Source organism: Loxodonta africana, chromosome 4, assembly GCF_030014295.1.
Source record: "Loxodonta africana isolate mLoxAfr1 chromosome 4, mLoxAfr1.hap2, whole genome shotgun sequence".
Lineage (NCBI taxonomy): Eukaryota > Metazoa > Chordata > Mammalia > Proboscidea > Elephantidae > Loxodonta > Loxodonta africana.
Window position 1 is genome coordinate 13,512,339 of NC_087345.1, and position 14,669 is coordinate 13,527,007.

A 14,669-nucleotide genomic window follows, 5' to 3' on the forward strand; every position below is an offset into this window, starting at 1 on the left:
TTCCATGCCTCCAGCTCCTGAGTGTCCAGGGTGGGCTCCACGAGGACATGATTCATATGACTAAAGGCCAAGAACCAGAGGTCGCTTACAGACCTGCGGGTCACCCACAGCCCTGACTCCTTTGCTGAGTGGGGCTGTCCTGAACCAGGGAATCCCCCTGCTCCTTCCCCAAACAACCCCCTCAGCCTACACTCAGCCAACCCTGGTAAGCCTAAAGTCCTTGCCTGGCCCTAGAGGGGACCCCCTCCTCCAGAGGACTGAGGGCTCAGGCCTCCACCGAGTCCCTTCCCCAAATCCATCCTCACCCAGCAGCCTAGAGGCTCCCACGGCAAATCTGCCAGCGTCACCTCCTTGCTATGCCCCTTCACTGACTCCCTGCTGCTCTCAGAGTACATGCCAGCCCCCATCAGGGCGCCTACAGGGTCTTCCGGATGATCCAGTCCTGATGGCTTCTTCCTCCACTGCCTGCCCCCTCTTCTCATTTTCCGCTCCAGCCCTCAACTCCTGAGGCCTGAATTCATCACTCTTTGCCCTGAGGCTGCGCCCACTGCCCCCACTGGCTGGCAAGGTCCCCTTCCTTCTTCCCATCTTGGTTCTCTGCCCACAGGGCTCTGGTCACTCCAGGCAAGAGCTAGGTTGACCCCTCTCTCTGCAGGGCAGGTGGGTGTTTGTGGAAGCGGATGGAACAGTGACTGACACAGCCCAAAGGAGTAGCTCAAATGCGGGAGGATTCAGGCCAGGCTGGCCAGGGGCTGGGTCGGGGGCTGAAGTGGACAGAGATTGGCAGCCATGGGTTTTACTGGCACAGATTTCAGACGCCTGGACTCCAAAGACCCCTATGTGCCCCTACTGCTGCCTAGGCCTGGCCTGGCCCCAGCTGTGCCCACCTGCTGGTCCACAGCAACAGCGTCCAGTCCATTGTACATGATGTTCACCCAGCCGTCCTTGGAGGCCAGGACAAAGAGGGACATCAGGGCCTGGAAGACATGGGGAGGGTACAGCGGTGAGAGGGGTAGGAGGCTCAGGCTACACCTGCCCCCTCCTCAGTTCTCCATTTTGCCGCCTCTGGGAGGCAGAGAGACAAGGAGGGGGACAAGGAGGCCTTCCTTGCATGGCAGAGCTGTGCCCTCAACCAACACACCTTTCTTTTTTTTTTATTGTGCTTTAAGTGAAAGTTTACAATTCAAATCAGTTTCTCATACAAAAACTTATACACACATTGTTATGTGACCCTAGTTGCTCTCCCTACAATGCGACAGCACATTCCTTCTATCCACCCTGTATTCCCCGTGTCCATTCAACCTGCTCCTGTCCCCCTCTGTCTTCTGACAGAAGCGGCCCACATAGTCTCATGTGTCTATCTGAGCTGAGCTAAGAAGCACACTCCTCACCAGTATCATTTTACATTTTATTATAGTCCAGTCTAATCTTTGTCTGAAGAGTTGGCTTCAAGAATGGTTTTAGTTTTGGGCTAACAGAGTCCAGGGTCCATGACCTCTGGGATCTCTCCAGTCTCAGTCAGGCCATCAAGTCTGGTCTTTTTACTAGAATTTGAGGTCTGCATCCCACTTTTCTCCTGCTCCATCAGGGATTCTCTGTTGTGTTCCCTGTCAGGGCAGTGATTGGTGGTGACTGGGCACCATCTAGTTCTTCCGGTCTCAGGCTGATGGAGTCTCTGGTCTATGTAGCCCTTCTTTCTCTTGGGCTTATATTTTCCTTGCCAACACACCTTTCTTGAGGACCTACTATGTGCCTATCATGTATTCTGCTGGGTGCTGTTGTAGGAGAAAGAACACTGGACCAGGAGTCCTGGGCTCCAAAATGAACCAACCGTGCAATCCCTGCAAGAAAATTCATGAGCTCCTGTCTCCTCAGCCACCAGGTGGGCTAAGAAATGACTGCCTGCCCAGGGGTGCTGGGAGGCTCAGCTGAGATTTTAATCTGGAAGGTTCCTGACAAACACGAGGGGCCCTGCCACTGCCACTCTGGGGGTAAAGAAAAGCCTGCAGCTCGTTATGCAGCTGAGAGAGGAGACAGAAGCTCTGGGCCATAGTCCAGACTCTGCCGCTCGCTGGCTGCGTGATTTGGGGCAAGTGCCCTGATATGTCTGGGCCCCAGTTTCCTCATCTATAAAACGGCAGTAATTACCCTCACTGGTGTGGGAGATTTTGAAAAGGAGGTGACCCCAGGAGACAGCAGCCAGGGCTCCTCTCCAGCATCCTCGCATCCCTGGGGAACCTGGCACAGAGCCTCTTGCACAGTAGATGCTCAGTAAAGGTTTTCTGAACCGAATTCAGTTCGGGGGTCTTATAACCCAAGAATATCTGGACTCGTGACCTCCTGGGCCACATTCAAGAAGGCAAGGATGAGAGTACTTAGTGGGTTTATGGTAGAGTCCCACATCACCAGAGCTTCCTGGAGGTCACATGCTCTCCCCAGAAGCCCCCCACACAGGCGTATCTCAGGTATGGCAGGTATGGCACATGCCCTGGCAATACCTGGGGGGGCGGTACAGCAGTTCCTAGTGGCCATCGCAGTCTCCATTGCCAGCTGTCAGAGTCCATCAGCAATTTAAAACAAATTGCCATACGCACTATTTTCCACAGATACACCTCTGGCCCCACCCCCAAGCAGAGGGGCTCGGGCTCAGAGCCCAGGGCCCGAGCCCACGAGCGGGACCCTGATCTGTGCTGCCCCTCCTTCCCACCCACCCAGGGCACAGACCCCTTCTTCCTCTCTCCCTTCCCAGTGGGAATGGTGCTGAGGGTGCCCAGAAGGGGCTTGGCCCCAGGAGCAGATCAGAGCAGAGGACAGAGAGGAAGCCCTCCTCCAGAAAGCCACATGAGGCCTTAACCTGCCAAGGGCTAAAGGACCCCATGAGCCCTCGGGTCACGGAGCCCGAAGTGAATATAGCCTGGGACTGGGGCTCTGGCAGCCCTGCTCATCATCATTCCCACTTATAGATAAGGAGGCTGAAGCACAGAGAGGTTCCGGAACACACAGCTGACAAGTGGCCCCACGAGGACTCAAGCCCAGGCTGCGGGCCAGGCTGTCAGCTACATGTGGCGACCACACTCAGAATACCCTACGCTACACATGACTCCAGGTGAGTCTGCTGGTGTCAAATACACCAGAACTGGAGAGAGCTGGGGAGGCACCAAATGAGGAGCCGGAGGCGGGCTGATGGGTGAATGGGGTTGGAATCAAAACCAAACCCGTTGCCGTGAAGTTAACTCTGACTGCTGACAACCCCATGTGTTACAAGGTAGAACTGAGCTCCATAGGGTTTTCTTGGCTGTAATCTTTACAAAAGCAGATCTCCAGGCCTCTCTTCTGCAATGCCGTTACGTGGGTTCAAACTGCCCTTCTGGTTAGCAGCCGTGCACAAACCGTTTGTGTCACACAGGGATCTTAATGGGAAGCAAGCTCATAAAAAGGTCCCCGGCTTAATTTTCTCCACTGAGTTGCCTGGCTTTTTCTCCCTCGGCTGCTTCTAACATCTTTTCTCCGCCTATCTTACATTTAACAACTCACTGAGTTGTTAAAAACTTGAAAAGGCAAGGCACTGCTTCTAGAGAAGGGGTGGGGATCAAGGGACAACTGTGTGTCCTGACGCCCCTTCCCTGGGAGGCCAAGCAGACTCCTTGCCTCTCCACAGCCCCATGGTCCCCCCAGATAGTATGGGGGGACCTGTTCATGCGGGGTGGGATCTTCGCCAGGAGCCAGCCGGAAGCTGCCCAGCAGAGGGGTTGTCACTGTCTGTCCTGAGCCATTCGGCTCTGGCCCTGCTCCCAGCTATGCCCCTCCCTCCCTGTGTGACCTGGGCAAGTCGCCCCTCCCCCCACCTGTTCATACTTGATCCGCTGAGTGGGGCCTCGACAAATGGGAGCCATTTCAGGGAATGGGGTGGGGGGCCAAGGCTCTTCAGCAGCAGCCAGCTGGGGCTGTGGGCTCTCGCCCAGGGTACCGCCCAGATGGGAGGGCCTAGGGATAGTGGATCAGGCTCGAGGCATGAATTGGGCCCGGGCCTGCCTGCAAACACAGAGTGGCAAGCAGAAAGGATGAGGGAGTGGAGAAGCAAACCCGCCCTGGGCCAGAGGCTTGAAACACTTCAGTCTTTGATCCAGCCTGCCTAGTGGGTGCAACATTCCCATTTTATAGATGCGGTCACAGAGACAGGAAGTGGCCGAACTGGGATTCATACCCAGGCCTGGCTGACTCACCTATCAGGGTCCCCTGGATGGCCAGTAACCAATGTTCACTGGAGCACCTACTAAGTGCCAGGCACTTGCTAGGCAATCTGCACACACAACCTCTAAGCCTCATGCCACCTGTGAGGTGAGTGATATGCCCACCCACTCTGCAGAACAGGAAACTGGAGGCTTGGACAGGAAGTCACACGGCCAGTCCTGGCAGTGCAGGACTGGAGCCAGGTCTGTGGTCCCAGGGTTGTTGGCACCCGAGAGCTGTCACCCCACACACTGGGGCAGGGCAGGACAGCACTGTGGGTGGGTCAGATCAGGGGTGGGAGGGTGGCACTTACCTGACCCAAGTTGTCAAAGTTGTATTTGTGATGCACCCAGCGGTAGTTGGCGGCCATGCAGTCAGAGCGGTTGGTGATGTTGCGGGTGTCCACACCCAGGCAGTGGTAGAACTTGCCCTTGAAGAGCTGGGGGAGGGGGGCAAAGTTAGTGACCCACCTGCAAATCAGAGGAGGGACCACCCCTCATGGGCACTTCCTCTGTGCGCTGCCTGGGCCAAGCTCACCACTATACCATCTCCCCAAGTGCCCACAGCGTGAAGGTGAAGCTATTCTTATCCCATCTCACAGACAAGGAAACTGAGGTCCAGCAGTGTTGAGTAATTTCCCCCAAAACCATCACCTGAGACTTACCAAGGGGCGGGGCCAAGGCTCACACCCTAGTCTGTCTGATTCCAGGTCACAGGCCCCATAGAGACCAGACCCAGTTCCCGGACTGAGGATTTGGGCAAGGGCCCCACAGGAGCAAGTCATCTGCATATCCCCAAGCAGGGAGAGAAAAGTGAAGGGACCCAAACCCTCTCCATGTTGACTGCCTCATTTCCTTTTTCCTCTACGGTCTGGTGCAAAGGCCATGTCCTACAGGGTGCCTTCCCTCTTGCCCCACGCCCCTCCTGGCCCTGTGTTCCTGGCGTAGGCTACACCCTGTCATCTCGTTTACCTGTCTAGGACTCAGCCATTTGGGCCAGTCTGTCTCCCCCTGGGCAGGGAGCTTGCTGCTGGCAGGGCCAACTAAGCCACCAGGTCTGCCTCAGGGAGCAGGTGGGCTGGCTGGTCCCTGCCTGTGCTGGGCTTCCTCTTCCCCAACCACAGAGCCCACACAGGCTTGGCCAGGGCACCCTCACCTGCACCCCCAAGATGCCGAAGATGATGAAGAAGGCACAGCAGATGAGGACAATGTTGCCAATGGGCTTGAGAGAGGAGATGAGGGTCTCCACCACCAGCTTCAGTCCGGGTGCCCGGCTGATGACCCTGCGGGCAGAGCGGGGCCGGGGCACTGTGAATCCACGGCCTGGAGGCAGCCCCACTTGGCCCAAGTCCCCAGGGCAGGGGCCCCAAGGTCGTGAAGACAAGTGTGAGGAACATACAGAAAGCAGCCCGGCTACCTGGGTTTGGAGGGAACAGGTGGTGAGCAGTAACCCAGACCCCAGATCTATACACACAGCAGGACACTGCCCTCACCCAGGCCCCTTGGGAGCCACACCACACCCTCTCTAGAGCTTGGGCCCAGAGATAGCAGTGAGGCACCCAGGGACACAGAGATGGGTGGCACACGGGGTGGGGGGTCACCTTCCATCCCTGCCCTCCGACTGGAATGGAAGGCCCTGCCCTTTTCGGCATCCCTCCACCTCCCACCAGAGTCTCCAGGATCCACCCCCCAACCCAGGAGCAGGCACCCCCAGTCCCTGGCCTGCTCAGCTGAGGCTTGACACAAACTCCCGGGAGGACTGAGTGGGTGAAGAGGGTGGGCGTGGGGGGTCACGCAGGCCCCTGCAGCTTCCTGGGCTGCACAGGGACCACCACCCGCGGGGGAGCAGTCCTCACCGTAGGGGGCGTAGGGTGCGCAGGAGCCGAAGGACCCGGAGAACCCCCAGGATCTTGGCTCCCCCGGCCGAGGCCACAGACACCACGATGTCGATGATCGACACGAAGACGAGGAAGCCATCCAGCACGTTCCAGCTGCTGCGCAGGTACGCCTCTTCGCCAAAGTACAGGCCGAGAGAGACCACCTGGAACGGCGGGGGCGGGGTCAAGCCGGCCTTGGCGAGGGGTGGGGCTGTGGGCGGGGCCAGTAGGACCCCACGTGGTGGGACGGGCTGCGTGGGTGAGATCAGGCCGGCCTCTGTGAGGGGCGGGGCGAGGTCAGGCCGGCCTCCCTGGGAGGGGGCGGGGTCAGGCAGGTCCCTCCCGCCGAGGTCCGGGCTGCGCACCGCCGGTAAGGAGAAGAGCAGGAGACGGGGTGACTGCTGCCCCTCTGAGGCGTGGTGATGGGCGGGGCAGGGGCCCAGGAGGCCGACCTGTCCGTTCTCCGGGAGCTAATCACCCTTTCACCCCTCTGTCCCGAATGCCCGTCTCCCTCTCTTCCATCTGGCTAAGCCAATTCAAAGCCACGCGTTCTGGGACGCCTCACATGAAATCAGTCCCCCGTGCGCCATGCCGCCAGCGGGTTCCTCCTTCACACTGCAAACCCTGGCCTGCATTGGCTTTTCAGGCTGTGTTGTGAGCTCTCAAAGCGTGCGGAAGTGTCTGAAGCCCTCTGGGCCCTGAAGCCCAACCCAGGGGCTGGCACCGAGGGTGGGGGACAGGTGGAGGCTGATGGACTTGTCAGTGACAGGCTGAGGGAGGGGCCAGGTCTGGGCAAGGGGACCAGAGCTGGGGGCGGTACAGCCGGGGTGAAGCTGAGAGCTACCTTCAGTGTCATCTCGCCCACAAAGATGGCTGTGAAGATGTAGTTGGACACAGTGAGGAAGATGCGTTCCTGGAAGATCGGGGAGAGACCTAGCCCCAGGGCTCCTGCTGCACCACCCCATCCGTCCCTGCCCTCAGCCAAGGGCATCCAGGACAGGCTGCCAGATCAGTCTATGCGGCCTAGCCCCTCCAGAGGCAAGCTCCATGGCCCACCTCCCCATGGTGCTTGGGGCTCTCCCAACCCCCTCCTCCCATTGCAGGCCCCAATGGCCTGTCCCCCTGCCTTTCCCTGACCGAGGCCCAAGGCCACTCACTGTGCTGCCCGCCTCGATCTGAGGCCGCTCCAGGGCGATGGTGATACAGTTGAGGAAGATGAAGCCCAGGACGACATAGTCAAAGAGCTTGTGGGCGATGATGGTCTGGCATAGGACCCGGAACCTGGGCAGGGAGGGCAGGGGCCCCATGTGCGTCTGTTTGCCCCTCCCCTTGGCCATAAGAATGGCAGGGAGCCCAGGCACACATAGGAACCAGAACAGCCTGGAGGAAGTGACCCCCCTTTTCTCTGGCCACACAACAGGTGCCAACTTTACATCTGCTCAGAGCGCCTCCCTGGAGCCACAGCCCCTGACCACACACCCGCAGCAGCTCCTGGTACCATAAAGTGAAAGACACCCACCTTGCCCTGGCACTCAAGGCCTTCCAAACACCGGCCACATCCCTGACCCCTGTCCTCCAGACACTCGGACACCACATTGCCTGCTATCCTCTACTTCTGCCCCCAAGCCTTTCCCCAAGCTGCTCCTTCCTCCATCTGGACCGGCCTCCTCCTCTTCACAAGCCCTGCTTCACCTACTGAAATGCTGTCTGCCTCCAAAGCCCAGCAGAAGGCCTCCTCCTCCAGGAAGCCTTCTGATGCCCCCTCCAGATGTGAGCACACCAGGTTCCTTGGGTCACAGCTATTTCAAGATTTTTCCAACCTGGACCTTGGAACGCCCCTGGAGACCCCGCACAACTGGGCAGGAGGGTCCTGTCGGGCATGGGCGAACTCCCTATCAATGGCCCCCACCGATGTCAGCTTCCTGCCCCATGGCCACCGCAAGCCGGCTGCCCACCTGTTCTCAGGGGAGAAGAGATAAACGGACCAGTCCTCTCTGACCTGGCACCATTCGGGCTTGTAAGCGTCGATCATTTTTCGGACCCGGAAGCACAGAGTCTGGCGAGGGGAGGACAGGGCAGGGTGGGTCAGCGCTGCCCAGAGCTTCCTACCTCCGCCCACTCGGGGCATCCAACGAACTGTAGGCACTGAATCGCGTCCCGACACTCTTCCAGCAAGTCCAGACCCTCCACTCCACCCAAGGGCCTGCAGGGAGGGCTAATCTTCCAAAGTTAGGCCTAGCTCAGGTGTGGGCAGTGCGGGCCCCGCCCCTCCTCCCTCTCCCACCTGAAGCCGTTGCCCTTCTCACCACGCCCCTAATGCCACGCCCCTCAGAGCCCTCCCACTCCAGCCTGCCCCTGGGGCCCCGCCCACTAATTTCTTGGCCAGCCTTCTGGTCCCGCCCCCAGGCCCTGCCCACACTCACGTAGTCTATCTCCTCCTCATCCTCCTCGCGATCCCCGCGGTCATTCATCTTGGTGAAGACGTCCTTGGCGATGCTGGGCATCCTGCCATTGCAGTCCTCGTGCCCCGGGGCCGGGGCCGCCGCCCTCCAGGCTGTCCGGGGGTGGGCGCCCCCCGCGGGCCCCAGCTCGGCCAGGTCCACCGAGTCCCTGGTGTCGAGGGAGAGCGTCCGGCGGTGGTGGCGGTGGCGGTGCGCCACATGCGGGCCACGGTGCGCGTGGTGCGCGTGCGGGGCGTGCAGCGGGGCGGCTCGCGGCGGCCCCTCGTCACGGGCGCCCTCACAGGCCCGGGCGCCGCCACCCCGCTCGGCCGAGAGCAAGGACTCGTGCTCGGCCGACGGTGGCTTGTGCTTGAGGCTGTTCCAGCTGGAGCGGCGGCTGGCCCAGGTCCCGCTGCGGCCCCACGGCCCGTAGTAGGAGCTCCGGGAGCTGGACTGGGAGGAGGCCGGGGCTCCCGTCAGGGCCCCACACACGCTCCCACGGTTCGGACAAGAGGTGCCCACTGGCAGCCGGTCCCGCCCCATGAGGCCCTATGGAGGCCACCCGCCGGCCACCGGGTGGCTGAGGGGGCAGACGGCAGGGGTCCTCTTCCTGCCCCTCCTCTTACTGTTTAGGGCAGGTCCACAGCGTGGTTATGTCCACCTCACTTCCCTTGAGGAAGGTACACCAAATTGGGGTCTTCTTCCCATTTTACAGGTAGGGGGGTCACACTGTTCAGGTATGGCAGAGGCCAGATCCAAGCTGGGTCTGCCTGACCCTAAAGCCTGGCTCTTCACCTGCCCCCCACCCCCCATTGCTGCCAGGAAGAAAACCCAACTTATTACACCAAACCCCACCAGCACTATTCCTTCACTAATTCATTCATTCATCCATCCACTCCACTCATCCATTCCTTATTGCCAGGTTCTGCTCTGGTTGTGGGCACCCAGGAATGCAAGAGGCATGATCTCTGCCTGGTGTTGCTGGACAGTCTGGTGCTGTGGGCCTGGGCCTCGGAGGCTGAGGCTGGATGGTGGGCATCTCCCTAGGGCCCCAAACACACCCACCCAAGAGGGAGCTCCCATCTGGAGCACCCCGCAGGGACTTACCAGGGAGCGCTGGTCATAGCTCATCCTCCCCAGTGACATGACGCTGCTCTTGCGGGAGCCCAGAGCCACCAGCACAGGGTCCCGCTGCAGTGAGAGGCGGGGGGTGGGGGCCATGCCCCCAGTGGGGCCCAGATGGCCACCCAGTGGAAGACTGGGGTCCAGGTGCCCATTGGGGGTCATGGGGGCTGGGCAGAGCTTGGGGTCTGGAGGGATGAGTTGGAGACAGAGGGAGAGACAGACAGGCAGACAGAGACAGAAAAAGAGGAAAGGAAGCCATGAGACAAACGGAGATATGGACAGTAACACAAAGCTTTTCTGAGGAGACACCCTCCACCAGGAAGTCTTCCCGCTTGGACCCCACCACATGCACCTCCCCACTGCCTGGCCTGCAGGGCTCACAGCTTTATTTCTGGGTGAGAGTACCCCTTGCTTACTGTGCTCAGAGCCAGTCTGGAGCTTCACCCTGATGGGAACCTCACTACCATGCCCACTTTAGGAAGCTAGGCAGGGGCTATCCGCCCAGTTACCAACAAGGACAGTAGGCCTGGGGTGGAGAAGGCTGCCCAGACGTGCCAGTGGGACCAGAACTCTGAGGCTCTTCCCAGCAGGCTGCACAGTGTGAAGGGTCAGGGTGGGGTGCAGGTGTCCCTGGGGCAGGTGCTGCAGCCTCCAGCCTACCTTGAGGGGGAAGCCAGGTGCTGTGCCCTTTCCCCACCTGGATCCCCGGAAGGGTCCTGACCCCCTGGGTGACCAGTGGAGGCCTGCTTACCTCCCCCGCTGTCCAGGCCCTCCTGGAGCTTGTCAAACTCCTCCATGTTGGATGAGCTTTGGTCCTCATCTGAGTAGGAGCGATTGGCGTCACCCTGGGAGGGCCATCATCATGTTGGAACACAGGTGGGCTCAGCCCTTCCCCCCACTCCTGCACCTTACAATGGATGTTTTCACCCATTTTACAGATGAGGAAACTCAGGCTCAGAGAAAGCAAGTAGGTGACCTAAGGCGATGCAGCTAACAGGGACTTGGGCCACAGACCTACATGTGCCTGACTGCAAGTATCCCCAAAGCCCCAAAGAACAGAGGAAGCAGGATCTAAAATCCCAGATCCTGGGGACTTCAGAATCTCAGGGATGGAGGGGCCTAGTCCTGCACTCCATGGGAAAGGCAGGGATCCCAGATGTAGCCCCCATTTGCATACCTCCTGGGATGGGAAACCCACTGCCTGCCTCATTGGCAACCCCTTCCCCTGGGGACATGTTCCTGCTAGAAATTTGCATTGCACTCCTCCCCCACCCAGAGAACCCCCCCCCCTTAGCCCAGCCTTGTGCAGGCCCCATGGGGGTGCTTCCTCCACCGGGCCTGTAGTCACCTCTGCCTGGAAGCCCTCCACCAGGATGGCCACCAGCAGATTGAAGAGCACGTAGTTGCCGAAGGTCATGAGGGCGACAAAGTAGAGGGAGGCCCACGGGGAGGTGGAGGCCATGCCGTTATAGAGGACAACATTCCAGTCCTCCTGGGTGAGGATCTGTGGGTGGGGGATACAGGTCAGTCCGTTGGGTACCCCCAGGTTGGGGCAACCTCTATCTAGAGGGAGGGGCTGGGGCTGTCAACCAGGCCACAGTCCAGCCCAAGGGCAGGGGGACCCCACCAGCTGGCATAGATGAAAGAACTTCGTGGCTCTTGCACACCTTCACACCTCACACACACGCTCAGGCGTCACCCCCATGCTTGGGACATACTCCCCATGGCGAGATGCTGCCCCATCACGGGCCTCTTTAGCCGGAGTGGGCCTACCCGGCAGGCCCCATCCACCTGGCAGGTCTCGCCCCCTGGTTCCCACCCCACTGCTCTGCCACGTTCTCGGGCCTGCATGGCACACTCATGCCCACTGAGTCGTGGGCTCATGTGTCTACTTCAGCTGCTTCCACAACCACAGTCTCAGCGTCACCCCCGGAACTTCCTCTTAGCACTCCTTTCTGCTTGTGCCCCCCCTGGAGTACCAGCCCATCCAGACCTGGGAGCCTGTCCTTCTTCCTCTCTGGCCCCTTTTGACCCCACCGTCCTGGAGAAAGGGACGCTGGTGTGACAGACCCTTGACATGCACCCACTCATTTAACCATCATGGCGTCCTCGTCCCCATGTTACACACAAGGAAACAGCCTCAGAGAAGAACCACAATGGCACAAAGTCTCAGAGCCGAGCGGAGGGGCAGGGAGTGGGCCGTGCCCGCGGATCCCCCTCCTGTCAGGTCACCCCTCTTCTCTGGATCCTCAGAGATGAGGGCACTTCTGAAAAGCGTCCCTGGCCGGCAGGCCGGGAGAGACCCCCTTCCCGTGAGACGCATAGACGCGCCCACCACTCACCTGGAACACCGTTACAATGGCCCACAGCAGGGAGTCAAAGTTCTTCCTGTCGGGGACTGTGTCACCTGTGTCCGTGCGGAGGCTGAATTTGCAGCCAAAGATGTGCATCCCAAGGATACTGGGGGGCAAGCGAGGGCAGCTTGAGGGACGCACGCACCCAGCTTTCTGCCCACCCCGCCTGGTTTTATTCTCCGATCCACCAGGAGTCAGGGGTGGGGCAGTGCTGGCCCCACTTTACAGAGGCCAACACTGAGGCTCAGAGGGGAAGTGATTTGCTTAGAGCCACATTATGCGGTGGCCTGGCCCAGAGAGGCTCAGCCAGCCCGCCCTCCCCAGGTGCCCGCCCACAGCCCCCCACTCCCGCCCCGCAAGCCCAGCAGGTGTGGCTCACCTGAAGATGAAGATGAAGAGCATAAGCAGCATGCAGAAGGTGGCCACATTGTCCATGGTCTTCATGAGCACCACCAGCTGGCGCCGCAGCGCGGGCATGAAGCGCACCAGCTTCAGCACCCGCAGCAGCCGGAAGGTCCGCAGCACCGACAGGCCGCCGTCTGCCTGCCCCACTATCTCCCAGATGCTGTGGCCGTGGGGAGAGGGGAGACAGGCGTCAGTGGGCAGCACGGTGGGGAGGCCGGGAGGACAGTGAGGTGGAAAGGTTCCATCATTCCTTCATTCATTTGCACAACCAACATGGTTTGCAGGTTTCACTGCTCCGTGGCACTCTCTAAATAAGGGACTCTTAACCTGGAGCCGGAGCCCTGGCGGGACGGTGGTTAAGAGCTCAGCTGTTAACCAAAAGGTAGTTTAAATCCACCAGCTGCTCCTTGGAAATCCTACAGGGCAGTTTTTCTCTGTCCTATAAGGTTGCTATGAGTCAGAATCAACTCGACAACAACGGGTTTGGTTTTTGGTTTTAACCTGGAGTCCATGGGCCCCCAGAAATATCTGTGGCTAGAATTCAAGAGGACAATGAATGTCACTGACCTCTTACTGAGATGTGGCATTTCTTTCAATTATGCATGTAAACAAACCACAGAGAATTTGTCACCAGATGAAATCACTGGTCCTCTCACATGACGTGACAGCTGATGCATATATTGCCCAATATTATTTATGCTCACCCCTTCTTTGGAATGATGGTAGTCACAGACCCGCTGCTAGATCTTGCTGTTTAGCGCATTAATCAAGAAGCATACATACTGCTGAACGGTGAATTTTTAAACACTTTGTATCACAGTGTAATTGGCTCCCTTTGGAAGGTCGTGGGCTTTATTTTGTGCCCTTAAAACATTACTCTGAGAAGGGGCCTGTGGGCTTCAACAGGTGGCCAGAGGGTCCGTGGCACAGAGAGGTAAAGAACCGCTGGTTCGAATCCCCTCTGTGGTGGGCTGGGGGCCAAAGCACTGAATCCCCCTCCTCAGCCCCTCCGCTGGGTGGTGGGGCTGGGGCAGATGGGCAGCGGGAGGGGTACCTGATGATGACAATGATGCTGTCGAAGATGTTGTAGGGGTTGCGCAGGTAGTCGAAGAGCCCGAAGGCAGCCAGCTTCAGGATCATCTCCAGGGCGAACATGCTCGTGAAGACCACGTTGCAGATCTCCAGGATGTTGGTCAGCTCCTCGGGCTGTGGGGGCATGGGGTGGGGGTGGGGACCTGGTCAGGCCAGCTAGACAGCATCAGCTCCAGGACCCCCGGGGAGACAGGCAGGCCTAGTGTCCTCTCTGGGGCTCAGGCTTCCCCCTGCATATGGCCTTGAGGGCCTCTCACCTCTGCTGCCCTGGGGTTCTGACAGGCCCCTGCAGTTGGTGGGCCTGGGACTAGGAGGGGACCACAGGACTGACCTCCACAAGTTTGGAAATGATGCTGTTACTGCTCATTTCTTCACTGAAAGAGGTATTACTGTACTCATTTTACAGATGAGAAAACTGAGGCTCAGAAGCCGCCTGAGGTCACAGGGCTAGACGCAGAGCAAGATGGAAAAGCAGGTCAGGGGTCTCTGGAAACTCCCTGTTGCTCATAACCCTGCCCCACTTAGTGAGCACTTCCCATGCAGCTAGTCAATAAAAAAAAATAGGGAGTCAGAATTTGAACCCTGGCAGCCTGGCTCCAAGGGCCCCCTCTTAGCCACTGTCTGCACAAACAAGCCTTCCCCTCTTCTCCTCCACCCAGCAATGGGCGTCTTGGGGTCACGAGTGGCTGCAGACTCACCGTGTTCAGTGAAGGGCGACAGGGACCAGACACCTACCGTGCATAGAACACATATGACGTTTCTTCACCACCTGACTACTCTGGGCAGTGGCACTTCCTTCACCCACTTTTCAGAGAGGACACTAGGGCCCAGGGAGATTAAGGGACCTGCCCAAGCTGACCCAAGGGAGACCAGCCCCCTGTCCACAGAGCCCTCCTCCGCCCCTGGAGCTGTTTGCCATGTGGTTTTTAGGAGCAGGTGAAGCCCAACAAACGGACCCACTGAGGAACCCAGACCCTGGTTCCAGGCCTGGCTTGGATGTTATGTGGCTATGTGACCCTGGGAAGTCCCCTTCTGGGCGGGCCTCAGTTTCCTCATCCGTAAAATGAGACGGCCAAACAGAAGATGTCCACATTCGCTGCAAACCTCTCTGCTAAGGGTCCAGCCCTTTCTCTCCCCTCGCGGCCC

General features: G+C 59.1%; 1 protein-coding gene across 1 annotated transcript in view; it reads right to left on the minus strand.

Annotated features, from left to right (window-relative positions):
• The window catches only part of CACNA1I (calcium voltage-gated channel subunit alpha1 I), a 190,780-nt gene that overhangs the window by 23,885 nt on the left and 152,226 nt on the right, over positions 1–14,669 (minus strand). The window contains exons 11-24 of the mRNA XM_064283506.1: positions 13,486–13,637; positions 12,406–12,591; positions 12,015–12,132; positions 11,021–11,176; positions 10,424–10,517; positions 9,655–9,857; positions 8,530–9,000; positions 8,062–8,162; positions 7,264–7,387; positions 6,951–7,019; positions 6,086–6,270; positions 5,386–5,512; positions 4,544–4,669; positions 888–977 (exon numbers count right to left, since the gene is read on the minus strand). Of these exons, the coding sequence (XP_064139576.1) occupies positions 888–977; positions 4,544–4,669; positions 5,386–5,512; positions 6,086–6,270; positions 6,951–7,019; positions 7,264–7,387; positions 8,062–8,162; positions 8,530–9,000; positions 9,655–9,857; positions 10,424–10,517; positions 11,021–11,176; positions 12,015–12,132; positions 12,406–12,591; positions 13,486–13,637 (2,202 nt within the window). The remainder of the gene's footprint in view (positions 1–887; positions 978–4,543; positions 4,670–5,385; positions 5,513–6,085; positions 6,271–6,950; positions 7,020–7,263; positions 7,388–8,061; positions 8,163–8,529; positions 9,001–9,654; positions 9,858–10,423; positions 10,518–11,020; positions 11,177–12,014; positions 12,133–12,405; positions 12,592–13,485; positions 13,638–14,669) is intronic.